The sequence below is a fragment of the Onychostoma macrolepis genome, chromosome 02 (genome assembly GCF_012432095.1).
Source record: "Onychostoma macrolepis isolate SWU-2019 chromosome 02, ASM1243209v1, whole genome shotgun sequence".
In the NCBI taxonomy this organism is placed as follows: domain Eukaryota; kingdom Metazoa; phylum Chordata; class Actinopteri; order Cypriniformes; family Cyprinidae; genus Onychostoma; species Onychostoma macrolepis.
This window is the reverse complement of record NC_081156.1, coordinates 7,710,218-7,736,425: the sequence shown is the minus strand read 5'-3', so window position 1 is coordinate 7,736,425 and position 26,208 is coordinate 7,710,218. Positions and strand designations below refer to the sequence as shown.

The 26,208-nt window shown below is 37.4% G+C and overlaps 2 protein-coding genes across 4 annotated transcripts; both read left to right on the top strand.

Annotated features, from left to right (window-relative positions):
- The first annotated feature begins 6,183 nt into the window (after positions 1–6,183).
- bcl10 (BCL10 immune signaling adaptor) lies at positions 6,184–12,002 on the top strand. 2 transcript variants are annotated; one of them, XM_058758572.1, is made up of 3 exons: positions 6,184–6,945; positions 8,910–9,198; positions 10,490–12,002. In XM_058758572.1, exons 1-3 carry the CDS (start codon positions 6,895–6,897, stop codon positions 10,894–10,896), a joined length of 747 nt encoding a protein of 248 aa, XP_058614555.1. In that variant the 5' UTR covers positions 6,184–6,894; the 3' UTR covers positions 10,897–12,002. The 2 variants fall into 2 exon arrangements, with proteins under 2 accessions (XP_058614555.1, XP_058614547.1); XM_058758564.1 differs by having other exon boundaries at positions 6,192–6,945; positions 10,487–12,002.
- Positions 12,003–14,359: 2,357 nt separating this feature from the next.
- On the top strand, positions 14,360–25,310 carry mcoln3a (mucolipin TRP cation channel 3a). Of its 2 annotated transcripts, none has more exons than XM_058758557.1 (12): positions 14,360–14,607; positions 15,002–15,166; positions 19,058–19,211; positions 19,447–19,528; positions 19,615–19,711; positions 20,346–20,445; positions 21,625–21,734; positions 22,690–22,839; positions 22,948–23,049; positions 23,191–23,313; positions 24,128–24,334; positions 24,679–25,310. In XM_058758557.1, the coding sequence occupies exons 1-12, from the start codon at positions 14,518–14,520 to the stop codon at positions 24,823–24,825; spliced, it is 1,527 nt and encodes a 508-aa protein (XP_058614540.1). In that variant the 5' UTR covers positions 14,360–14,517; the 3' UTR covers positions 24,826–25,310. The 2 variants fall into 2 exon arrangements, with proteins under 2 accessions (XP_058614540.1, XP_058614529.1); XM_058758546.1 differs by having other exon boundaries at positions 14,361–14,607; positions 21,622–21,734.
- The last annotated feature ends 898 nt before the right edge of the window (positions 25,311–26,208 follow it).

The window sequence follows — 26,208 nt, the reverse complement described above, 5'->3', positions numbered from 1 at the left end:
TTGAGCAGTCTGGCAGAGCGGGCTCTGATGCTCCGGCACCGTCTTCCTGATGGTAGGAGCTGGAAGAGACTGTGGGAGGGGTGTGTGGAGTCCTTCACGATACTATTGGCTTTGCTGGAGCATCGTGTGAGGAAAATATCCAGGATGGAGGGGAGAGGGGCACCGATGATCCTTGCAGCGGTGTTCACTGTCCGTTGTAGGGTCTTGCGGTCTGCTGCAGTACAGTTCCCGTACCAGACAGTGATGCAGCTGGTCAGCACACTCTCAATGGTGCCCCTGTAGAAAGTGGTGAGGATGGGTGGAGGGAGACTTGCTCTTTTCAGCCGGCGGAGGAAGTGTAGGCGCTGTTGTGCCTTCTTGGAGAGTGACATGGTGTTGGTGGACCAGGTGAGATCCTCTGTGATGTGCACCCCAGGAATTTAGTGCTGCTGACTCTCCACAGGCGAACTGTCGATGGTCAGTGGGGGTGATCACCGGAGTTTCTCCTGAAGTCCATCACAACCTCCTTTGTCTTACTCACATTGAGGGACAGGTTGTTAGTGCCACACCATTCAGCCAGCTGTGCCACTTCCTCTCTGTAGTGCGTTTCATCGTTGTTGCTGATGAGGCCTACCACTGTTGTGTCATCAGCGAACTTGATGATGTGGTTGGAGCTGGACTTGGCAGTGCAGTCGTGGGTCAGCAGCGTGAAGAGCAGCGGGCTGAGCACACAGCCTTGTGGGGCACCTGTGTTCAGTGTGGTAGTGCTCGAGGTGTTGTGGCCGACACGGACTGACTGAGGTCTTCCGGTTAGAAAGTCCAGGATCCAATTGCAGAGGGAATTGTTAAGGCCCAGCAGGTTGAGTTTATTTATGAGCTGTTGTGGGATTATTGTGTTGAATGCTGAGCTGAAGTCAATGAACAGCATTCTAACGTAGGAGTCTTTATTTTCTAGGTGGGTAAGAGCCAGGTGGAGAGTGGAGGAAATTGCATCGTCCGTGAGCGGTTCGGACGGTATGCAAACTGGAGCGGATCGAGTGTGTTGGGGAGGCTGTTTTGATGTTGTGCATGACTAACCTCTCAAAGCACTTCATTATGATTGGAGTCAGTGCTATGGGACGGTAGTCATTTAGACAGGACACAGGTGATTTCTTTGGTACCGGTATGATTGTTGTGGATTTGAGACATGTGGGGACGACTGCCTGGCTCAGCGAGGTGTTGAAGATATCTGTTAGGACATCTGTCAGCTGTGCAGCGCAGTCTTTCAGTACACGGCCAGGTATGTTGTCGGGACCCGCAGCCTTGCGTGGGTTGATCCTAGATAGGGACTTCCTTACGCCGGCTGGAGACAGACAGAGCGCCTGGTCGTTGGGAGGTGTGGGCAGTTTTGTGCAGGTGTGTCATTCAGCATTTCAAACCGTGAGTAAAAGTGGTTGAGTGTATCTGGGAGGGATGTGTCGTCATCACAGGCCTGTGGCGGGGGCTTGTAGTCTGTGATGGTCTGAATAGCTTGCCACAGGCTCCGTGTGTCACTGCTGTCTGTGAAGTGATTGTTGATTTTTTGAGCATATGACCGTTTTGCATTTTTGATGCTGCGGGACAGATTGGCTCTTGCTGTTTTGAGGGCTGCTTTATCTCCTGATCTGAATGCTTCTTCTCTGGTCTTTAGCAGCCCACGAACCTCTGCTGTCATCCATGGCTTCTGGTTGGCGCGTGTGGTGATGGTCTTGGTGACTGTCACATCATCAGTGCACTTTTGGATGTAAGCAGTCACAGTTTCAGTGTACTCCTGCAGGTCTGTGTGGTTGTTGTAGGTGGCCGCCTCTTTAAACATGTTCCAGTCTGTGTCCTGGAAGCAGTCCTGCAGTGCTGAGGTGGCATTGTCTGGCCATACCTTGATCTGTTTGTGAACCGGTTTGGCCAGTTTCAGAAGTGGTCTGTATGCTGGGATTAGCATAACAGAGATGTGGTCTGAGTACCCGAGGTGGGGGCGGGGTTCAGCTTTGTATGCGCTCTTAACTGTTGTGTAAACAAAGTCCAGTGTGTTATTTCCTTGTTGCAAAGTTCACATGTTGGTAGAACTTTGGCAAAACTGTCTTTAGGTTTGCGTGGTTGAAGTCACCGGCTATGATGAAAAAGCCGTCGGGGTTATTTGTTTGTTGTTCGCTGATGGCGCTGTACAGCTTGCGAAGCGCGTCCTTTGCGTTTGCGCACGGTGGGATGTATACCGCGACAATAACAGTGGCCGTGAACTCCCGCGGCAGATAGAACGGTCGACACTTCACAAACATAAACTCCACCAGCGATGAACAGTGTTTTGTCACTACCCCAGCATTGTTACACCATTCTTTGTTGACGTACACACACAAGCCACCGCCGCGAGTCTTACCAGACAGTGATGAATCTCTGTCCGCGCGGTAGCAAGTTAGTCCGTGCAGCTGAATGGCGGAGTCCGGGATGTTGTCGTTCAGCCATGTTTCAGTGAAAACAAACACACAACAATCCCTTGTCTCATGCTGTGTAGATCGACTGAGTTGAATTAAGTCCAGTTTGTTTTCCAGAGAGCGAACGTTTGAGAGCATGAGTGTTGGAAGAGCCGGTCTTGTGGGGTTTTCCTCAGCCTAGCTCAGTATACCTCCGCGCTTACCGCGCTTCCGTCCTCTCTCACGCCGCTTGCGACGCCGCCTTGTGCGGGTAGCGACAGTAGGCGAGGCCGCGGTCTCGAGGTCCGGCTTCAGCAGTAAACAGAGGCCTCGTAGCTTCTCAGTAGCCGCCGGCGAGAGTTGGTCTTTGTATGCGTTGCCGATATCCAAAAGTCTTTGGCGAACATATTTGAGTTTAGGAGTGATTTCCTTATGAACTAGCGGTAAATTTACACTATTTGGAGACGAACAGACGACATTAAAAGACAAAAAAGCACCGTCTTTGGGACCTGGAGCAGCCGCCGCGTCTGATCGCGCCGCCATCTTGGGTCCTTATCGAGTATATTGCAAAAACCAAACCAAACACCTACAGAGAGTGCACACATGCATGACGTGATGAAGTCTAGTAGGTTAGACTAGTGCGCATGCGCGTTTACAGTGCGTTTTCACTGCATGATTCAGTCTATTAAAACGCATAACAAAATTCAAGATATGGGGACTTTATATCATTTCATGTAGTTAATATCACACGAACAGTGCCGTTTTTTTCCTCCAAAAATCAACATGATTACAAATGTCATATTGATTTTATACAACAGTTCAATAAACAAGAAGTTAATATTAAGAGACTTACGTCTTAGACGCCATATTTCCTATTTTTGCTCCATTTCGACAACAAAAATAATTCCCAAACAAAGCCACAGCACTGTTTTGCGTCTCTGAGCAACATGACAGTGTTTCGTTTCGTTCCTGAATGAATCAACCGTTTAAATGATTCGGTTCAATCGCAGTGACTCACTTATTAACAGTGACATGATGCCACCTACTGGAGATTGTAATTTCACATTTAAAGTATCTTAATTTTTTTTAAATAATTTTAAATATCAGTATTCAACGTTTTATGTTTACAGTATTAAACCATTATATATCCATGTGTAACTGCAGGTTAAATGCATTCATGTCCTGCATTAAGCAGGGTGTAAGTGCATCTAAATGCCACTTCAGAAATTCAAAATTCAAATTCAAAAGATGAATTTTGTTGATACTGATTTCATTTGCTCGATAACACCCCAAATGTCTTCTTATTCTAATTGACTGATTAAATGTAAGAATTTGACTGAAATGATGATGCACACTTTTAGTAAAAATGGCTTAATTATGAAAATGACCATAAAAGGTAAAAATCAATTTAAACTAATTGGAAAAGATTAATTTCTAATCACTGCTGTGAACTGACTACCACACAGAATATGAAGAATATCAAAATCAGCTAGACTACCAGCACAATAACACAAGATCAGCACAATAACACAAGCAAAATATTGTCAGATAGCAGATTAATTTCGTTGGTTTACGAAAGAAATCTGTAAGTGTTTCTTTTCATTTTCTCTCTTCTTCAGCCCGCGGTAGTTATAGCTCCCTGTCACCTGACAGCGGAAGCAGTGACTGGGTGATTGACAGCTAATATATTAACCTATCTGCATTAAAGTTAAGAATGTAAAGATTAAATCTGTTAATATATCATTTGTAGTTATGGTGCTCATTAATTTTTGGTGGGTGCTCCTAACTTTTTAAAGTTGGGAGCACCAGTGCTACCAAGGAAAAAAGTTAATTTCGAGCCCTGACTTCATGCTTCCTTCTGCTGACCAGCTTTTTAAAGATGCTGATTTCATTTTCCAGCAGGATTTGGCACCTGCCCACACTGCCAAAAGCACCAAAAGTTGGTTAAATGACCATGGTGTTGGTGCTTGACTGGCCAGCAAACTCACCAGACCTGAACCCTATAGAGAATCTATGGGGTATTGTCAAGAGGAAGATGAGAAACAAGATGGCAACAGTGTTATAGTAGCCCATTTCCATGGGAAAACTACGGACTTGGCAGTGCGCTCACCGCACACCAGCTACAGGTGGAGAGGAGAGAGAGATAAAGCCAATCAAGTGGATGGGGATTATTAGGATACCATGACTGATAAGGGCCAGTGGAGGGAATTTGGCCAGGACACCGGAGTTACACCCCTACTCTTTTACGAGAAGTGCCATGGGATTTTTAATGACCAGAGAATCAGGACCTCGGTTTAACGTCTCATCCAAAAGACGGAATCTTTTGACAGTATAGTGTCCTCGTCACTGGGACGTTAGGACCCACACAGACCACAGGGTGAGCACCCCCTGCTGGCCTCACTAGAACCTCTTCCAGCAGCAACCTAGTTTTCCCAGGAGGTCTCCCATCCAGGTACTGACCAGGCTGATATGGCGGCACACCACAGCATACGGGATGAAGAGGAGAAGAATTGTTGAATAAAGTGGTTATTTTTGTTTTCTTTGCACACAAAAAGCATTGTCATAGCTTCATGAAATTACGGTTGAACCCCTGATGTCACATGGACTATTTTACCGATTTCCTTGCAACGTTTCTGGGTCTGGGAACATTGCAGTTGTGTTGCTGTCTATGCAGGGTCAGAGAGCTCTCGGATTGCATCAAAAATATCTTAATTTGTGTTCTGAAGGTGAACAAATGTCTTAAGGGTTTGGAACGACATGAGGGTGAGTAATCAATGACAGAATTTTCATTTTTGGGTGAACTAACCTTTTAAGAATGGTTCAGTGCCCATTTAATTTGTTGTGATGAAAAAGTGGTTACACTTTAGTTTAAGGTGTCCTTGATACAGTGTAATTATACATTTAAGTACCGAGTAATACAAGTTAACTACATGTACTGTACTTGCTATATGGTTAGGATTAGGGTTTGGCTGAGGGTTACTTGCATGTAACTATGCATAATTTATTGTTATTATAGTACATGTAACGTGTAATAAGGACACCTTGAAATAAAGTGTTACCAAAAAAGTTCAACCACACTTGGATAAAAGTGCTTGAATATTTGCTGATGTACTTCCTAAACATTTCTGCCATAATTCTGAAATCTTCACTATCCAGTGCCAAAATAAACCAAATCAGAAAATTACAAGAAATTATAAAATAATGCAACAAGTGTTTGGTAAATGTACCCCAACACTACCACAAGAGCCACTAAATGAGTAACAAGCTATAATGAATAGGACATTACTATTCTGAAATGATTATTAGTGCTATTAGTGAAATTTGTTCCATTATATGGAAAGATGTGAAAGAGTTTTGATTGATTGATTGCAACAGCAGCCTGTGAGATGATGATGAAGGTAAAAAAAACTAAACAAAAAACATTGCAATGAATCACAGCCCAGCAGGGGGAGCCCATGTCCTCTGGCCAGCTTCTGTTTGTTGACAAGTGATTTTTACATTGTCATATCTGAACTTTTGCATCACATTTGCATAAATGCTTAAGCAGCTATGCTTAATTCAAATAAAAATAACTTATAAACTACAATTATAATTTAAAGAAAGCGCCGTAACACGTATGCTGAATTATTTTAAAATAAATTAAGCAATTTTAATAGCAATGTATATTTTATGTCAATTCTCAAAGTAAAAATTATGAATTGAACATCTTGAAAGAGAGTGAACAGTGGGTGTAAAGGATAAAGACATTGTTACCCCAAGACTGAATCTTTAGAAAGTTTTGGTCTGCTACTTTATTAGTATTACTATATTAATAACAATACAATATGCATAATTATAAGCATCTAACCCTATATAGTAAGTACATGTTGCTCAGTACTTAATTGAATAATTACACTGTAAAAAAAGACATGCATGCAACCTAATTGCCAGATTCCAAGTATGTAAATAAACAAATAAAGAATCCTGAAATATGGTAAAAGGAACAGATCAGAAGAACATTCAGAAGTATCAGAAAAATCATCAAATGAGTCCTGATATGATTCATGAGGTGCAAAACACACCAAAGGTATGTTGATGTTACACACTGAGCTATAAACAGTTATGCCATTCAGTTCTGGGTGAGTCCTTTTATTCAGCTCGGTGAAATGTTGCGGAATAAATCGGAAAAACCCGTGCGTAACTTGTTATGCTGCACTTCACGTGTGATATATATACTTCTTCATAAAGCGCTGCATGGAGATGAAGCTCGTGCATTGTGACGCAAGTGCGCCTGTGCATGCATCAAATAAGGAAGTCGTAGATCCGGTAGTTCCCCTTAACTGTAAGCTAAATATTAAGATAGTTCGGTCAAAAACCAGTTCAAGCTTCGTCGTCGCATGTTCAAAAAGTCTAGCCTTTTCATGCGTTTCCCGTCTTTAATGTGGAGTTCGTAGTCAGATTTTTTTACCGAAACTAGTTGAAAACTCGAAAAAGGTGAAAAGCAGACAACAGGATGGATGTTACTCACCTGACGGAGGACGAAATGGCCGATATAAAGAAGGAAGTAAGTATCTTGTGTATTAAGGTGGGTTAAACAGATCAGAGATGTGTGTGTGAACATGTTAGTGGGTTTGCAGGTGGTGCGTTGCGTTGAGGTGGAAGTGAAAGCGGTGCCAGTTCTCTACTGATCCGATGACCATAAACACGATCGAACCGCTAAATATGTCAAAGATTAATGGGACTCATTAAATGACTTCTCGGAAGGCAGTTCATTACGTTTTTATACACTCTCCACTTACCGCAGAATCTGTTTCTGGAATGTGGATAATCTATTAAAAGTATCAGACTACTATAAAGTACACACTTAAACTTTCAGGCATAGGCTACCTAAGATATTAAATAGGCCTACGCGATAAATCAGATTATAGACATAGTAATTAAGTTATTGTACAGCGTCTTAAATGTTTCACTCTGTACATCTGCTTTCAAAAACAATAGCCTATACCTGCTGTTAATTTTAAGAGCATTTCTTCTGATTCTCTTATAAGAAAAGAAAAGTTGTGAATTGCAATAAAAAAAAAAAAATGGTTTACGGGGGGAAAATCACAATATAGTTTCTGAGCAAGCATCTGACAGTCACCCAGACGTGTTCTCAATTACAAAGCCTGGAGACCTTCCTGGTCCTACTTCCCTACTAAATTGTAGACAGAAAAGCATATGTGAAATTAGACTGCATTCATAAAATAGTAGACGGGAAACAATTGTAGTATGTCTGGATTGTATCCATGCAACACATATTTTATAGAATATAGTTTTTAAGAGTCATGATTTGAATTCTTCTACCATTGAAGGAGTGAAGGTGTGTCGAAGGCAGTAGAAGTGGGTCAGTCGAGCGTTTCCCTCGGTACAAAGGACTTTTGAAGGGAGACTTCGCCCAAAAATTAAAAATGTTGTTCCAAACCAAGTTTCTTTCTTCTGTTGAATCCAAAAGGAAATATTTAAAGAATGTGGGTAAACAGTTGCTGGTAGCCATTGACTTTCATGTAAAGTATGGAAGTCAGTGGGCGAGTAAATGATGACAAAATTGATCATTTCTGAGTGAACTATCCCTTTAAGATGTATTCTATTCATGGTCTGATTAGAAAACCTACAGCTAGGCTTTCCATTTGATATGACCATTAAAGACGTTTAAATTATATGTTAAGTGGTAAACTATACATTGAAAAAATACAATTTTCAGTGTACTAGCTTAGCATTCTAGTTTATTTAAGTCTACATGAAACAGAAGTGGTGATCATCTTTTCTTCTTTATTGTTCCCCAATTCTCTTGAAAGGGAAAAAATGCGGGGCGGGACTTGATTTTGTCCTCCAGGAAATGATTGGATCGTTTCATATTGCTGTAATCTCATGTGAGTGACTGGTTGTCTCGCCCTCGTGCCTTGTCATCAGAGTTATTTTGATTAAAGATTAGGAAAGCACATAAATAAATAATAAAAAAAGAATAGTAATGATATGCATGGATAGGCCTACATCATTTATAATAAACACTGCAATATTTAATTAAAAAGACAAGAATTGTCCACTTTCATTTGATGATGAATTTAAATCTCATGTTATCTTGGATCAAGAACAAGTAAACAATACAATTTTGTATACCATTGTGCAGTACAGCAGAGCTATCATGTTACTCTAACACAGAGGACTGACTAAAGGCCTGTCCCTGGCTAACCTAGCTGGACCTGTGAATCTGGAACAGGAGTCTTTCAAACAACAGAAAACAGGGGTAACTCTGGAAATGTCATTTGCCCATATGTGTTAAAAACAATGGAAACTTGTTCCACCACGGGATAAAAAAAAAAAAAAGGTAATTGTTACTTTTTATCTCACAATTCTGACTGTGTTTTTCAGTCAAACAGTTACTTTTTTTTATTTTTTTTATCCTGTGGTGGATGGTGGAATAAAAAACAAACAAACAAAAAACCTGCTCACCACTAAATATTTTGTCTTCGTGTTTCTTTTTCATCATAGGCCATAGACAGGTTACGACCATACCTGGTGGATAAGATCATCGCAGAGCGGCACTTTGATTACTTGCGTTCGAAGAAAATCCTGACCAGAGAGGATACAGAGGAGATCAGCTGCAGAACCACGAGAGGGAAACGCACTAGCAAGCTGCTGGATATCCTCGCAGAAAACCCACAGGGTTTAGACATGCTTATTGAGTCCATCAAATGGGGCCGAACGCTCAACTTCATCATCGCAAAGATCACTGATGAGGTGCAGCGCGTGAAAAACGAGCGACTGGAAGCTTTAAAAGGTAAGAAACAAAATGTGTTAATTAAAGGGGTTATAATATGAAATCCAATTTTGATTACTTGATTTTTATTGCTACATCTCCTTTAAAACTTGAGAGTAAACAGCCACTGACAAAATGCTAACATTATTGTTAAAAGCAACCATGCAGGAAATGCAAAATGTCTAAATTGAGGAAAAGCTCAAAGGGTTTTGGACCCCATTTACATCCGTATTTTATATCTTACCCTTGAGATTAGATCAACCAAAATGTATATTAATATCAGATGTGAACATGGACAAATATTTCTTCCTTATAAATAGATTACAGCATTGAGAGCTTGAGCTCTCACCAAATGAAATTGATGTTTATTGCCTACAAGATCATTGTCCCGTTCCGGAAAATAAGACATATACTGTCTGTCTGCCTTTTTAATCTTTCTTTGAAGAGAGCAATACATTTCAAATGAGTTTTATTAGCTTGAAGTGAATAAAAGATGAGCTGATGCTGCCGAACAGTGACTCAATGTGAAGCAGAAGTGGTTTTGATTTTGAGTACGTAACTAGTTTTCAATATGAAAATCTAGAAATGAACTGATTTAAGAGGGCAGTTGGCTGTGATTTGCTTGAGCATGTTGTCAGTGATTTTTTAATTGTTCAGATTTAGTTCAGTGTGCTGGTTAGAATTTGCAGCAAAAATTGTTCAGATTTACATCTTATCTTGAAACAGATGTTTTGTTATACCACAGCTGTAAATGCATCATTTTGCTGTATATATTTCATCTTAGAATATATAGTAATATCTAGCAGTTGGGTTCAAGGTATTGAATTTATAATAGCAGACAAAGCACATTTTTTTAGGTAAAAATGAGGTAGGTATTGTATTAGACAACAGAAAGGCTTTGTGTATTAAGCTGTGAGCAGAGCTGGAGACATTCACTCATTTCTGATTTCACATTGTAAATGGTTTCTTAAAAGTGCGGTGGCAAAAACAGAGCTTTTATTAAAGAGAGGGTGGAAACTGTAATTGACTGTAAATGTAATTGATATATTGTTATATATGTGCTTTTTATATACAGTATACATATATTTTATATTATTATTTATTGTAATAAATAATAATATAACAATACATCACCCTTGACTCCCAAAGCTTTCAACATCTGGAGACTGTGGTTGATAAAAAAAAGTTGTCTAACGGCTTTAATTGACAAGTAACATTGAATGGTTTGATGAGAGTAATGTATAAAGTGTTTGTAATTAGTTTCTTGTTTTCTTCTGATCAATTTTCTTAATATTTTCATGTATTGCAGCAGGGTCCTCTGCAAATTCAGGGTATTCAAGCACAAAAGGAGCAACCAATGACTTCTCCAAAATGGACTCGGACTATGACAAGTACTCCACTATATGCTACCATCCAGAAGGAGAACGAAGTCCGTCGTCCTCTGTCGCTACGGGATCCTTTAACCTGCGTTACGGATCGGGTCGAGGGAACGAGGCTCTGTCGATCTGCGGAGGCGCTGGGAGCATAAATGTGTCCTCCACCATCTCATCAAGCCTGCCTAAACCTGGAGACCCTGGAGCTCCAGCGCTACCCGAGGAGCCTGATATGGACGTCCAGGATATAGATGCTGCTGTTTGTGGAAGTACAGGAAGTAGCGGGGATGCTAATTTCCAGCCGCTGCGCTCACGTTCTTTGTCTCCGATGTCTTCCATGTCATAGCGCAACCTTTCGACGCAATCACCTGCATTCCATCAATGTGTGAGATGCAGAACATTCTCCAAAACAATAGTCTTTCAGATGTCTCTCACCAGCACTGTCACACTGCAAATCTTTTTTTCTGCTTGTTAAATTTGCTTAATTAAAACGAGTTTACGCTGAACATTTTGTTTCTGCTTGCTTTAAATGTGTCCAATCATATAGAAATTAATTTGACTTCATTTGCATTAAAAAGGTATTCATTTTAATGCATTATGTCATTTCATAAATAATTGTAACCAAGTTAAAATGCATTGTAATATTTGAAGGCTTGTTTGTCATGTGTTACACTTTCTAAAGGTGTAACAATGAATAGAAAAGCATAGTATTATAACTGTGGTTTCAATTATTCATGAAATCATGCAATGCATTATAAGGTGCATTACAAATGCATTAAAACTAAGGCTTCAAGTAAAGTGCTACTTTTTTTTTTTTACCATCTAAAAAAACTGTTTTTAGCATTAACTCAAACTGGGCAGTGGATTTTAAGTTCCCTGCGTATTTTGCATAGGGCTGGATCAGGACAGTAAATGTTGCTTATTTGATATGAGAGTAAAATGTGTTATTCTGAGTAAAGGGAAAACCCTGTTGGTGTGTAATGCTGTTATGCTGACATTTAAAAAGTTTCTACATTGTGTTTTTGTGGTTACCATTGTGCTGAAGAGTAAAGCTTGTGGGTGGATCCATGATTTAAGTTTTATAGTATGTTGTTCCACTCAATGAGCAATAATGCAGTGATAACATCAGCGTAGAGTTGCTCACTGCAAACATTTGCTATGCCGACTACAGAAAGTGTTTTAAGCGTACAGTAAAAGTCAAGAGTTCCTAATACTCACTGTTACAAGTAAACAGTTGTGTAACTTATTGACAAATATTAGACTTTAAGTAGCATGCTGTTAAATGTAGGTAGTTTTAAACAAATTGAATGCAAATTGTTACATTCTATGGGTCAGTTTTTACAGTGGATTACTGAGGATCCTTGAAATAATGTAATGATAAAAGCTGGTTATTGCTTAACTTTGAGCATTTTGTTAATTTTGACTAGTCAACTAATAAATTATTAAATCATTTTCAAACTTGTCTGACTTCTGGAAATCCAGAAGAGAAGTTTTGAAAAAAATCTTCACACTGCTCTATTCTATGAAGTGGATGAAGACCTGTGTCCAACTGCGTAAAATGTGTAGACTAGTCTTGCAATTTAGTCATCTATAGCCTATATTTTTTCTTTAAGACTGGCCGCAACTTACAAAAAAACAACTTTATTGAGTTCATAAAGGGACAAGAACAGCTTAAAATACTATGAGTCCATATGATTGCATTAATGCATTACACATAAAGCCTAATGAAGCTTTGTGTGTGGAACCGATTGAAATTTATGGTCACTGTTCACTAGCCATGATCACCTTTCACTTCCACTTTACAAAGAAGAAGAGTCTGAATATTATACTATACTACTAAAAAAGATGAAATCATGAGGTTGAGTGAATAATTATTTTAGTTGTATTTTTTTTTTATTCCTTTAACTTTTAAATATGTGTCCATTGTGCATATACTGTCCGAGCACTCACTGCTCACAAAGATCCAACAAGGAGCATCTTTCTGACGAGGTAAAGTAGGAAGAGTAAATATGATTAAATTATGTAATTATGATAATAATGATGATGTGCATTGTGTTCATATTTTGTTAAACAGTTATAGTCATATATAGTTACAGATCATTAGCTTATAGTAGCCTATAAAAGTGTATAACTTAATTGGTCACATTATATTAGGTGGCTTTAACATTAAATAGGACATACAAGAATATGGATTTACTGTGTAACTGCATGTTGTTTTGGAAAATTCCCACATTTACTGCTAATGAGTTTGAGGTATGGGAAGGTTAGGATTAAATGCAAGTACTTTAAAGTAGCCTAAATGTAAAGTCTACTCCACCTAATATAAAGTGTAAACACTTCATTTGATTCCAAATACAACATGGGATTTCAAATTTGATAATAACTGACTATTCTGTACATGTGTATTCATTTGACTGATTTTACTCCTTCAAAGACATTATATAAATCTCATGTTTCATACTGATAGTCACGTGAACTTATATAAACATCAAACAAAGTTTTATTTGTACACTTGTTTAACGCAAATGCTAAAATATGTTAAATGTGTTAAAACACATTAAACGTTTCCTACAATAAAAGAAGAAAGAACCAGCTTCCGGTTTTTTATGGACTGTCAACACAATTTTATGAAACTGTCAGCTTGGAATTCTGAATATTGGTTTTGCCGCTAGCCACAACATGTTTGAAAAACAACATGTTTCACTGATGAATTGAAAAGCAACTTTAAAACGATACAGGAACTCGTTAGGGCTTTTCACACTGCATTTAACCCGGGGTTATTGTAGTAGTTCCGCGTTTAACCCCGGTTAAGCCACGTTTCACACTTTTCCGCTTTTAAGTTTCACACTGTGCCAAACGTGAAAAGTGTGAAATAATTAATGCAGTTTTATAATGTTACAGTTTTTAGGATGATTTTTAGAATTACAGTTTTTAGAAATGTTCAACGCCTTTGGTTGCGGCTAGATGCTAGCATGCTATTCGCATTTCGCATGCTTTGAACAGTGACGGAAACCCCGCGTGTTAAACGATCGTTTTTGCGTTTGGTGAGAAAATGTCAAATGGTGAGTGAAAACCATGAACTGTAAGTGAAAACACGTCAAATGGAGTGAAGAAGAGACCGCTTAATTCTTACCTCACGGTCCAAAACGCCCATTGTAGAAAACTTGATAATACAGTCCCAATGCTAGAGCCGTTACATAAAGAGGTCACGTGCCGCATTCGTCCAATCAGTGACACTGACACCATAAATATGCAAATAAGAACATTAACCCGCAGTTTAGGAATGTGTGAAACGTCAATTCGTGAAAACACAGTAGCCTACTATTAATTGTTAACCCTGTGTAAATTATGAGCAGTGTAAAACATGAAGCTAGATAACCCAGGATTAGAATGACCCAGGGTTAACTATTTCAAGTGTGGAAGCCCTTTTCTCAGCTTGGTTGACTCCACTCACAAAAAATTACAAAATGTATTCAAATATGTTAAAGAGAATTATTTACCTCTTATTTAAAGATGAGACATTGTGTAGCTACTGCAGCATTTTTTTTTATTGTTTATACATCCACACCCACAAATAGTGGCAGACAACTGAAGTGAATGCTGCACAACCTGCTCAGAAATGTTTTATCTTCATATTATCTGATGTACGGCACGGAGCGATTTAAAAAATGTGAAATTATCTGATAGAACTTTTAGCAGCACTTCAACTTGAAGATGAGCTCTGGTTCTACCAGTTTGAAAAGTGCGAGACAACAGCTTCAGTTCCTCAAACATAGAAAAACCCAGTCTGTGTTAAGTGTCGAGTCAGTCCGTCGTCCTGATTCAGAGTGAGCTGGCACAATGTCTGACGGACAGCATTTTTTGTCTGGTGGTCCAAATAATCACCCGGCATGCCACAGAACCAGCTAAATCACACGTGGACCCTCAGTCTGTGGAAAACTTCAGGAGAAAACTGAAATATTTCTTCATGAGTCCATGCCAGAAGTACAGAGCCAGAGGTCGTAAGCCATGGAAAATGATGCTGCAGATACTCAAGATTGCCATTATTACCTTTCAGGTATGTGATTTACTCCAGAACTACTGCATTTTGAATAGTCAATACAAGTTAGTTTAATGCTGAAATCCATGTTATTATAAATATTTACGCTTAAGTAATCAGTTTTTTTAGTAGTCTGCCACATCAGGAGAATCTTTTAAGTTACACGGATTATTTTTATTCAATAACCATTGAAAATCTTTTAGTTTTCAGAGTGCCTTACACTTAAAATGTAGTAGTGTCTCACCATTCTTAGATTTCAATTGTTTCGTAAAACTGGAAATATGACTGTGTAACCATGTGTCTCAATTTCACACTTCATTTACTGTCAATTTGTTAGTCTAAATAAGCAGTTCTTGATGATATTGATTATATAAAATTGATTATCTGCCTGCGTGTTGTATTTGTTCCACAGTTAGTTTCTTTTGGATTGAGCAACGAGATGATGGTCACCTTCAAAGAGGAAAATATCATCGCCTTCAAACATATTTTCCTGAAAAATTACCAGGACAGAAATAAAGATTATGCCTTGTACACAAGACACGAGGTTCATGACCACATCCTGTACATAATCAGAAGGGTAAGTGCTTTGGATTACACACCGACAAGAAGCATACTTCGACCAACTTAAAAAATAAATAAATAAAAACTCTTAATTTGTTACAGAAAAAGTTTTCCTCAAAGTAAATTTATGGTTTGGTTCAAAACCAAAATTTTTATTTAATATTACTCAAAAATAATTATTTTCCCAAAGATAAAAATTTACATTCATACAAAGTAAGAAGATTATTTTATATAAAACCATAAACTTAATTTATTTTCTTTAGATACAAGCCAAAATGTTACTTAATGTAAATCCATATATATATATACAGTGAGGAAAATAAGTATTTGAACACCCTGCTATTTTGCAAGTTCTCCCACTTAGAAATCATGGAGGGGTCTGAAATTGTCATCGTAGGTGCATGTCCACTGTGAGAGACATAATCTAAAAAAAATCCAGAAATCACAATGTATGATTTTTAACTATTTATTTGTATGATACAGCTGCAAATAAGTATTTGAACACCTGAGAAAATCAATGTTAATATTTGGTACAGTAGCCTTTGTTTGCAATTACAGAGGTCAAACGTTTCCTGTAGTTTTTCACCAGGTTTGCACACACTGCAGGAGGGATTTTGGCCCACTCCTCCACACAGATCTTCTCTAGATCAGTCAGGTTTCTGGCTTTGAGCTCCCTCCAAAGATTCTCTATTGGGTTTAGGTCTGGAGACTGGCTCGGCCACGCCAGAACCTTGATATGCTTCTTACAGAGCCACTCCTTGGTTATCCTGGCTGTGTGCTTGGTCATTGTCATGTTGGAAGACCCAGCCTCGACCCATCTTCAATGCTCTAACTGAGGGAAGGAGGTTGTTCCCCAAAATCTCGCAATACATGGCCCCGGTCATCCTCTCCTTAATACAGTGCAGTCGCCCTGTCCCATGTGCAGAAAAACACCCCAAAGCATGATGCTACCACCCCATGCTTCACAGTAGGGATGGTGTTCTTGGGATGGTACTCATCATTCTTCTTCCTCCAAACACGTTTAGTGGAATTATGACCAAAAGTTCTATTTTGGTCTCATCTGACCACATGACTTTCTCCCATGACTCCTCTGGATCATCCAAATGGTCATTGGCAAACTTAAGTCGGTCCTGGACATGTGCTGGTTTAAGCAGGGGAACCTTCCGTGCCATGCATGATTTCAAACCATGACGTCTTAGTGTATTACCAACAGTAACCTTGGAAGCGGTGGTCCCAGCTCTTTTCAGGTCATTGACCAGCTCCTCCCGTGTAGTTCTGGGCTGATTTCTCACCTTTCTTAGGATCATTGAGACCCCACGAGGTGAGATCTTGCATGGAGCCCCAGTCCGAGGGAGATTGACAGTCATGTTTAGCTTCTTCCATTTTCTAATGATTGCTCCAACAGTGGACCTTTTTCACCAAGCTGCTTGGCAATTTCCCGTAGCCCTTTCCAGCCTTGTGGAGGTGTACAATTTTGTCTCTAGTGTCTTTGGACAGCTCTTTGGTCTTGGCCATGTTAGTAGTTGGATTCTTACTGATTGTATGGGGTGGACAGGTGTCTTTATGCAGCTAACGACCTCAAACAGGTGCATCTAATTTAGGATAATAAATGGAGTGGAGGTGGACATTTTAAAGGCAGACTAACAGGTCTTTGAGGGTCAGAATTCTAGCTGATAGACAGGTGTTCAAATACTTATTTGCAGCTGTATCATACAAATAAATAGTTAAAAAATCATACATTGTGATTTCTGGATTTTTTTTTTTAGATTATGTCTCTCACAGTGGACATGCACCTACGATGACAATTTCAGACCCCTCCATGATTTCTAAGTGGGAGAACTTGCAAAATAGCAGGGTGTTCAAATACTTATTTTCCTCACTGTACATAATATGTACACTGCCACTCAAAAGTTTGGGATTAGTACGATTTTTTATGTTTTTTAAAGGAGTCTCTTCTGCTCATCAAGGCTGTATTTATTCCATCAAAAATACAGAAAAAACAGTAATATTGTGAAATCTTATTGCAATTTCTAATATTGGTTTCCTATTTTAATATATTTTAAAATAGAATTAAAATAGTATTTCTGTAATGCAGTGCTGAATTTTCAGCATCATTACTCCAGTATTCAGTCAGTGTCACATGATCCTTCAGAAATCATTGTAATATGCTGATTTATTATGAATGTTGAAACTGTTGTGCTGCTTGATATTGTTTTTTGGAACCTGTGATACTTTTTTCTTTGATTCTCTGATGAATACAAAGTTAAAAAGAGCAGCATTTGTTCAAAATAGAAATCTTTTCTAACAATATAAGTCTTTACTATGACTTTTTATTCATTTATCACATCCCTCCTGAATAAAAGTCATTTCTTTTTAAAAAAAGAGAAAAATAAATAAAAAGTTTACTGACCCCATACTTTTGAATAGCATTGTATATTGTAACACAACATTTCTTTTTTTAAATAAATGCTGTTCTTTTTAACTTTTTATTAATCAGAGAATCCAAAAAATATATACAGTATATATCACAGGTCCCCCCCCCCCCCCAAAAAAATGAAGCAGCACAACAGTTTCCAACACTGATAATAAATCAGCATATTACAATGATTTCTGAAGGATCATGTGACGGTGAAGACTGGAGAAATGATGCTGAGAATTCAGCTTTGATCAAAGAAATAAATTATATTTTAGAGTATATTAAAATAGAAAAGTGTTATTTTAAATTGCAATAATATTTCACAAAATAATAATTTTTCGGTATTTTTGATCAAATAGATACAAACTTGATGTGCAGAAGAAACGTCTTTAAAAAACTTATTGATCCCAAACTTTTGAGAGGCTGTGTATATGTATATATATATATATATATATATATATATATATATATATATATATATATATATATATATATGTGTGTGTGTGTATATATATATATATTTATTTATTTATTTATTTATTTATTTCAACATAAACATAAGCTAAATTACTTATAATATGGAAGTCAAATGTTTACTCAAGGTAAACTAAAACATTTCTTTACTCCAGTGGTTCTCACTTCCAGTCCTGGGGCCCCTGCTCTGCACATTTGCATGTCTCCTTAACACACCTGATTGAGATCATCAGATCGTTAGGAGAGAGATCCATGAACTGAACTAACGATCTGATGATCTCAATCAGGTGTGTTAAGGAGACATGCAAATGTGCAGAGCAGGGGGCCCCCAGGACTGGAATTGAGAACCACTGCTTTACTCAATGTTTAATTTAGTTCACTTAAAGATAGGAACATTGTTTTTGAAAGACCTCAGTGTTTATTGTGATGTCTTTTAAAAATATAATCTTAAAAAATCTATAATAAATAAATAAACCAACCCACGGTAATTTCTGCAGTCAGTAAAACTAGTAAACCAGTATCAGCACTCTGGCGTAACACTATTTAAACAAAATTGTTTCTTTTAATTTTTGTATGAAGAGTGTTATTTGCTTTTAGACACAGTAAACAGAAAACCATGATTTTCCATTATTATCTGATTAGACCAACATAAAAATGCACTTTAAATAAATGACTTTGTTTCAGTTTTTTCAGTGCATATTTCTAATGTACAGTGAGAACTGGAAGATTAAAATAAGCAGAAAAATATAGGATTTTCAAAGAAACTAAGCTTAAATCTACGCCTCATCTCCTACGAATGCAAACGTGACGTTAGAACATGCTGAAATCATGCTGGATAACATCGTTCTCTAAATTAGGAGTTGACCTGTGGAGTTTACTAAATATTAATCATGAAATGCATACATTTGCAAAACAAGCACTATATGCGGCTGCATTTCATTTGAGTTTCACAGAGGTGGCGTGATTTAATCTCTTTTATTGTTTGCATCTGATTCATTGTCTTGATTGTTTTTTTAGTATCTACACCTACAAAACCTGATGGTTGATAATCACGCGTTTGAGAGGATTGATGACGTGTTCACTCCTCTGTCCATCTGTCAAGAGTTATATCGGCATGCTAACATTTTACCAGCCAATGAGACTTTTGATATTGATCCACATGTAGAGACAGGTAACATCATTTGTCATAATAATACAGCTATACGATCTACTTACTGTGGGAAGGATGACAGAAGTGATACAGTTATTGCATGCAATTTTCTAAATAGTAAACATCCACTGTCACATTAAGATGAAAAACCAAAGGCTTTTGTGACAGAAGTTAGATGTGCTGTATTAATATTATCAAAATGTTTGGTCTCTTGGTTTATAGTTTTTTGTTTACTGTTTGTTTATTTAATTTGCAGAATGTCTTTCTATTTACCCCATTTCACTCTACACGAAGGATGATTTGGAAAATGACATGAATCTCACTTTAGATTTTCAAAGGTGTGTACTCTACATTTGTCTTTGAAATCATTGATCCGTTTAATTGAATTCATAGAGTTTGTGCCTTATTTTTGGTTCTTTTCCAGGTTGTTAGCAGTAAACATCTATCTCAAAGTAAAGGCGATCAACCTTCAAACAGTACGTCATAAGGAGTTACCGGACTGCTATGACTTTAGCATTAATGTAAGTGTTACATTTCACACATACGTGTCTTTAAGATAACACTTTGTTTTGCAAGTTTGCATGTCGACTAGCAGTCATTAGTTGATTGTCTGCTAACACTTTATCTTGATGGTCCAACGACATGCATTCTGACTTTAAGTAACTTTGCAAGTATGTTATTCTACAAACCTTAACCCTAACCTAACAGACACTAATACTCTAACGAGAGTTAGTTGACATGTAGCTGCAAAGTTACTTATAGATAGTAAAATGCCTAAAGGGCATAAAGCACAGCTGTCTTGAAACTCTTAATTCTCTGTTTGCTTAACATCAAAAGACAGCTACTTCTGCTTTAGGTTTCAAAAAGCACATTTCCAAAAGTCCATCTACTAGCCATAACCACACAGTTTCCAGGATTGGTTAATAGAGGTTTGTCACATGAAGACTACACATTTCCCTCTTCTCCTTCATTTTTGTTTTCATTTCTTTCATGTCAACCATTTTGTTCCTTGATTTCTTGCCGTTTCGTCACGAGCTCTCTAGTTCTGTATTTCTCGGTGTCAGCCAGAGGATGTCTGACTCAGAGCTGGAATTTCTCTTTGGACACGCTGAAGTTAAATAGATAACGTGGGTAATCTGCTGCGTCTGATTACAGATCAAGTTTGACAACCATGCACACAGTGGACAAATCAAGATATCTCTAAGCAGTGATGTTCAGATAAAAGTCTGCAAGGACTGGAATGTTTCTGGCTCAAGTAAGTTGTGATATACACTCTTAAAAATAAAGGTGCTTAGAAGGTTCTTCACAGTGAAACAGAAAGGTTCTGCAGATGTTTTTAGACAAAAAGGTTATTCTATGGCATCGTGAAGCACCTTTATTTTTAAGCATTTAGGACCAAAACACACACACACAAACACACACACACATTGGGTTTCCATGTTTTACGGTGACTCTCTATAGCCTTAATGGTTTTTATATTGTACAAACTGCATTTTCTATTCCTTTACCTTAACATTACCCCTAAACCTACCCCTCACACAAAACTTTCTGCATATTTAGATTTTCAAAACACTTCATTCTGTATGACTTGTTAGCTGTTTTCCTCATGGGGACCAAATAAATGTACCCACAAGGACAACATTTACTGGTATTACTATCCTTGTTGCTCCCCATAACGTAGAAATACCAGGTACACACACAAACACAGAGACACACACACACAAAAGAACACAAAGTCCCCTCTATACAAAATCAGCAGTCATCATAGTCATGACATTAAATAAATTAGAGCATATTTGGAAACTTCAGTCAGGCTTCAAAATTTATGAATGATTATATTCTAAATATCAAAGAAGTAGTGCCACAACTTTTCTTAAAGCTGACTTCACTTTTATGATCCACTTGCTGTCCAGGTGATTTTTAGTGGACATATAGACCTTATGTAGCTCCGCCCCTTTTCAGCGCTATTCTTCATTAACATTTCTATCATAACACAGTTGTCAAATATTAAATGTTTAGCTACTTACTTACCACTAAATCTCACTTTTTGTCCAATAAAATGGAAGCTTTGTGCTGAAATTTTCACTGTGCTGTTATTTGACAGCCAAAAAAAGTGTCCATGTACTGTTTGCATTACACCTTGCAAACGTCTTTGAACCATTTTGCTTGAAAAGCATACTTGTATTATCCTTAAGTGTCCAAATTCTTTCTAGGGCCTCTGTAGCTTCATTCAATACCTCAGATGGACCGTCTGTGTTTCCTGTACTTCGCATGCCATCCAGCAGGGGACAGTTTGACTTACTCTGAACAAATAAAAATGAGGATGATGAATACATTTGTAGTCACTGATTTACCTGTGTTGTCCATGTCACAACTAACTAATAGTATGTGAGAAAATGTCTGAAAGTCTGTTTTGCTGTGTTTGTTCCAGCAGACCTTCACTATCAGCTCATCGTTCTGTTCGACTGTGTGGTGATCTGCTCCTGTTTGCTCTCGCTCATCCTCTGCACACGCTCAGTCTACAACGGCATGCTCTTGCAGTTTGTAAGTCTGATATGGCCATCCCATTAAAGGGATAGTTCACCCAAAAATGAAATTTGCTGTTAATGTACTCATCCTTGGGCCATTTGAGATAGGTGACTTTTTTCTTCAGTAGAACAGTAAAGGAGATTTTTAGCTGAAACCGTGTTCGTTGGTGATTCATAAAATGCAAGTCAATGGCACTTTGAGACTCAAAAAAGCACATGCAGAAAACACAAAATTAATCCTCATGGCTCCTGACAATATACTGAGGTCTTATGCAGTGAAACAGTTGGTCTGTGCAAGAAACTGAACACTATTTACAGCCATTTTTCTTTTTCTTTTTGGTGAACTATCCCTTTAAGTGTAGCTCTACCATTACAAGCCCAAAAAAGCACTGCTCCATTCTATTCTATTCTATTCTATTCTATTCTATTCTATTCTATTCTATTCTATTCTATTCTATTCTATTCTATTCTATGTTTAGGTACACAGGAATAAAATAGTAATTATGTAAAGTTGTAATATTGCAGGAATAAAGTCATAAAATTAAAAATTAAAAAAATTAAAGTCAGCAGGTTATGGAAAAGACTTTACAACCATGTTCTGGGTCACACTTCAGTTTGGGACTAATTTTCACTAATAACTAACTATTAACTATGACTTTTGCCTCCATAATCTCTTAATTTGCTGCTTATTAATAGTTTGTAAGGTAGTTGTTTGGGGTTGTTTGTTTAAAGGATCTACAATATGGTCATGCAGAATAAGACATTAAGATGTGCTTTAATATGCTTGCTAATAACCACCTAATTAATGGTGAGAATTTGTCCCTAAAGTGTTACCCAAAATTACATATTTTATCCAAAATGACTGCAGCACAGCCCTGTATATATCATAGATGTCAAATGAGTTATATCATACTTTAAAAAAGAATAAATACCTGCTATTAACATGTCATATGCATGTGCTTTCTTGTCAGGAGTACACCACATTTGCATCCATTTACCACAGTAAAAGAGTTTGCTGGTCTGAGAGAATGGAGTTCATCAACGGCTGGTACATTCTCTTCATCATCAGTGACACGCTGACTATTGCAGGATCAGTTCTCAAAATATGCATTCAGAGCAAGGTGAGCAAGAGATGCACAACAGAGGCTGTTTCTGTTCATCACGTGAGCTGACAGGCACAATAGTGAAGAGATGCATGCGCTAATGTTCAGTAATGGTCTTGTTTTCAGGAACTGACAAATTATGACGTGTGCAGTATTTTACTGGGCACAGCAACAATGCTTGTGTGGATTGGAGTAATGCGTTACCTGAGTTTCTTTCAGAAATATTATGTAAGTTTCTCTTTTTGGGGTTTAGACAGTAAGCCACATTAAAAAATAAATACGAAATAAAAAATAAAGTGGCATTGGGATTTCAGTGGGTTTAGTAATTAATGTTAGACAGTGATGAGTGTGTATTTCTCGTGTCTCCAGATCCTCATCCTCACCCTGCAGGCAGCACTTCCTAACGTCATTCGATTCTCCCTCTGCACCGTTATGATCTTTCTTAGCTACTGCTTCTGCGGATGGATCGTTTTGGGGCCACACCATGAAAACGTGAGCAATATTAAAAAATATATTCAAAACTATAATATACCAAAGCCAGCATGAACTGTGAAAAGTTTTACCGTTATTGCTTCAGACGTTGTGTCAAACCTTTCACATGCTTCTGCTTATACTCCTTACATTAGGCTATTATATATTGTTGTGTCTTTATATAATCACAGTAGCTATATGTACAGTGTTGTCATTATAGTGGACATAATTGTTTTCTTTGTTCTTTTATTATTAGTATGGCTTCGTACTATTTGAGGAGTAGCTGTAAAAACTAATTTAATGTGCTATAGGACCATTTTTGCAAAGGCAAAAAGGTGATGAAATTAGGATGAAAAACGTTCATAGACATAAACCTTGAATTAAATATTCATGGCTTTGTACAATCACAGAAGCTTTCACAAACTATATTACATTTTTCATGCTATATTTTTGTTTTTCACAAATAAAATGAATCATTTGATTCAAATAAAATGAATGTTTAGTGTGAAACCTCGAAACCTGAAGATCCAGAATTAAATCCTGCCTTCAACAGTAAAACTGAAAGAAATACTGTATAGATCAAGTGTAACAATACTAAATGGCTATGCATGCAGTGTTACAAATTAATTTTTAAAAGTACATCAAATATTCAGTGTAGTTTATAAATGAATGTGAGCTCACAAAAGCTACATGCATTAACAATATGGAGGGTGAGTATTTAATATCAGCTACCCATTTATTAAATGGTTTTAAGCCTAATAAGCATTTAAATAAAATAAATCAATAACATACCTTCTTTATGAAGAAAATGATGATAATGCTTATTTCTCCACAGTTTCGGTCATTTAATATGGTAGCTAACTGCCTTTTTTCCATGATTAACGGGGATGAAATCTACTCGACCTTCACCAAGATCCGAGACAAGAATGATCTGGTGTGGATGTTCAGCAAAATGTATATCTACACCTTTGTCCCACTCTTTACATTCATGATTCTGAGCCTCTTCATTGCCCTTATCACAGACACCTATGAAACCATCAAGGTGAGTCTGCTGCTCATATAGCACAAGAAATAGCAAGTAGATGTTTCGATTTCCCGTGCAAGCTTGCCATCACAGTGCTTTGGTTTTATGATAACTAAGTGGTTTTTAACACATTGCCAGCGCATGCTTTGGTTTTGTGGTGAGCTAACACACCGAGGATGTGATTAAGTCATGTGCTGAAGTTTAATACTTTGGTTAGCAGTGAGTAATAGCGATGGCCCTCGTTCACACAGCAGCGGAATACAGCTGTCAGTCCCAAACACTGACTATGTGAACTAACTATGAGTCTTAGCAAGCACAGTGAATGAGCACACATCATGACTCTGCTCTCTCTTTACCTGCAGCACTATCAGAAGCATGGAGCGCCGCTGTCAGAGCTGCAGGCTTTCATAGCTGAATGCAAAGACCCACCGAACTCGGGAAAGTTCATGGTGGATGAGGAATCCTCCACCTTTTGGTGCCTTTGTGCTCCTTGTGTGAATTGCACCTGAAACTGATGAGAAAACTGTGCATTGCTCAGCGTCTCATGCATTGCTGCAAACCAGTGGCTCTCGATCGGTGGGCCGTGACCAGAAATGGGTCAGAGGTTTTTTCTTACAGGATCATGGACGGCATGAAAAAATTATTAATACTAATAATAAAACATGCATACAGTATTTTGAAAGGGAGGAATCTTGCTAAATGTTGTGTTGACATGCTGCCTGCATACATTACATGTTGCTAATGAATTGAAAAGAAAGAATGATTCTGGGAGGAGCCAAATACAGCTCCTATAAAGGCTGATGTAGCATCCAACTTACTTATGTATTATTATGTAATTAATTACATATGGTTCCCTTGGCAAGATCAAACATATATGGTATAGCAAGTGTACAATAATAAAATTAATTATAATAAATCATTTCTAATAAATCAAGCTACATATGAAATAAAATGCATATGTAGGCTATAGCACAATTAAAAAAGTGTGAAAATAGTGGTTTGACTTTTTCTTGAGAATAAGGAGGCCTGTGACTGAATGCATTTTCTTCTGTTCATATGGTTTCTGCAAACAGTGGTAAACTCAGAAAGCAATTCAACTTTGTCAATAAACTGACAAAACAAAAATGATCAAGTTTCTCTCAGCTCAGACTTTGGTCTTGAGTTCTTGATTAACTATCAAGCGCGTGCACGCCTGAAAATATGACGTCAGCAGAAGATAAGCAGTCACTTGCTGTAAAACATGGTAAAACGTAGGTTATAGGCCATGGTGAAACAGTATTAAGGACACAACATTAAATATTTAGGAGCAAAGCGATTAATAAAAAGTTATAAAAATAAATAAAAACGTGCATACAATTTTTATGGAGAGAGAGATTATTTTTTTGCGCTGTCTAACAATTAATCGCATCCAGAATAAAAGTTTTTGTTTACATAATATATGTGTACACTGTGTATATTTATTATGTATATATAGGCCCTAAATGCACACATACAGTATATATTTTGAAAATATTTACATGTATATATTTATATTAATATAATTTATATTATATATAAATATATTTAATATATAAACAACATATTGTTCTTAAATATATACATGCGTGTGTGTATGTGTATATATATATATATATATATATATATATAATATACACAGTACACACACATAGGCTATATTTTGTAAACAAAACCTTTTATTTTCGATGCGATTAATCGTTTGACAGCACAGTCGCTTTGGATAAAAGTGTCTGCTAAATGACTAAATGTAAATGTAGTATTTTTTTAATATTCCATGTTTCGACCATACAGAAGAAATACTTTAAGCAAAAAATAAATGAATAAATAAAAAAAATAATAAATAAATAAATCAGTTAATAAAAGACGAGTGAATA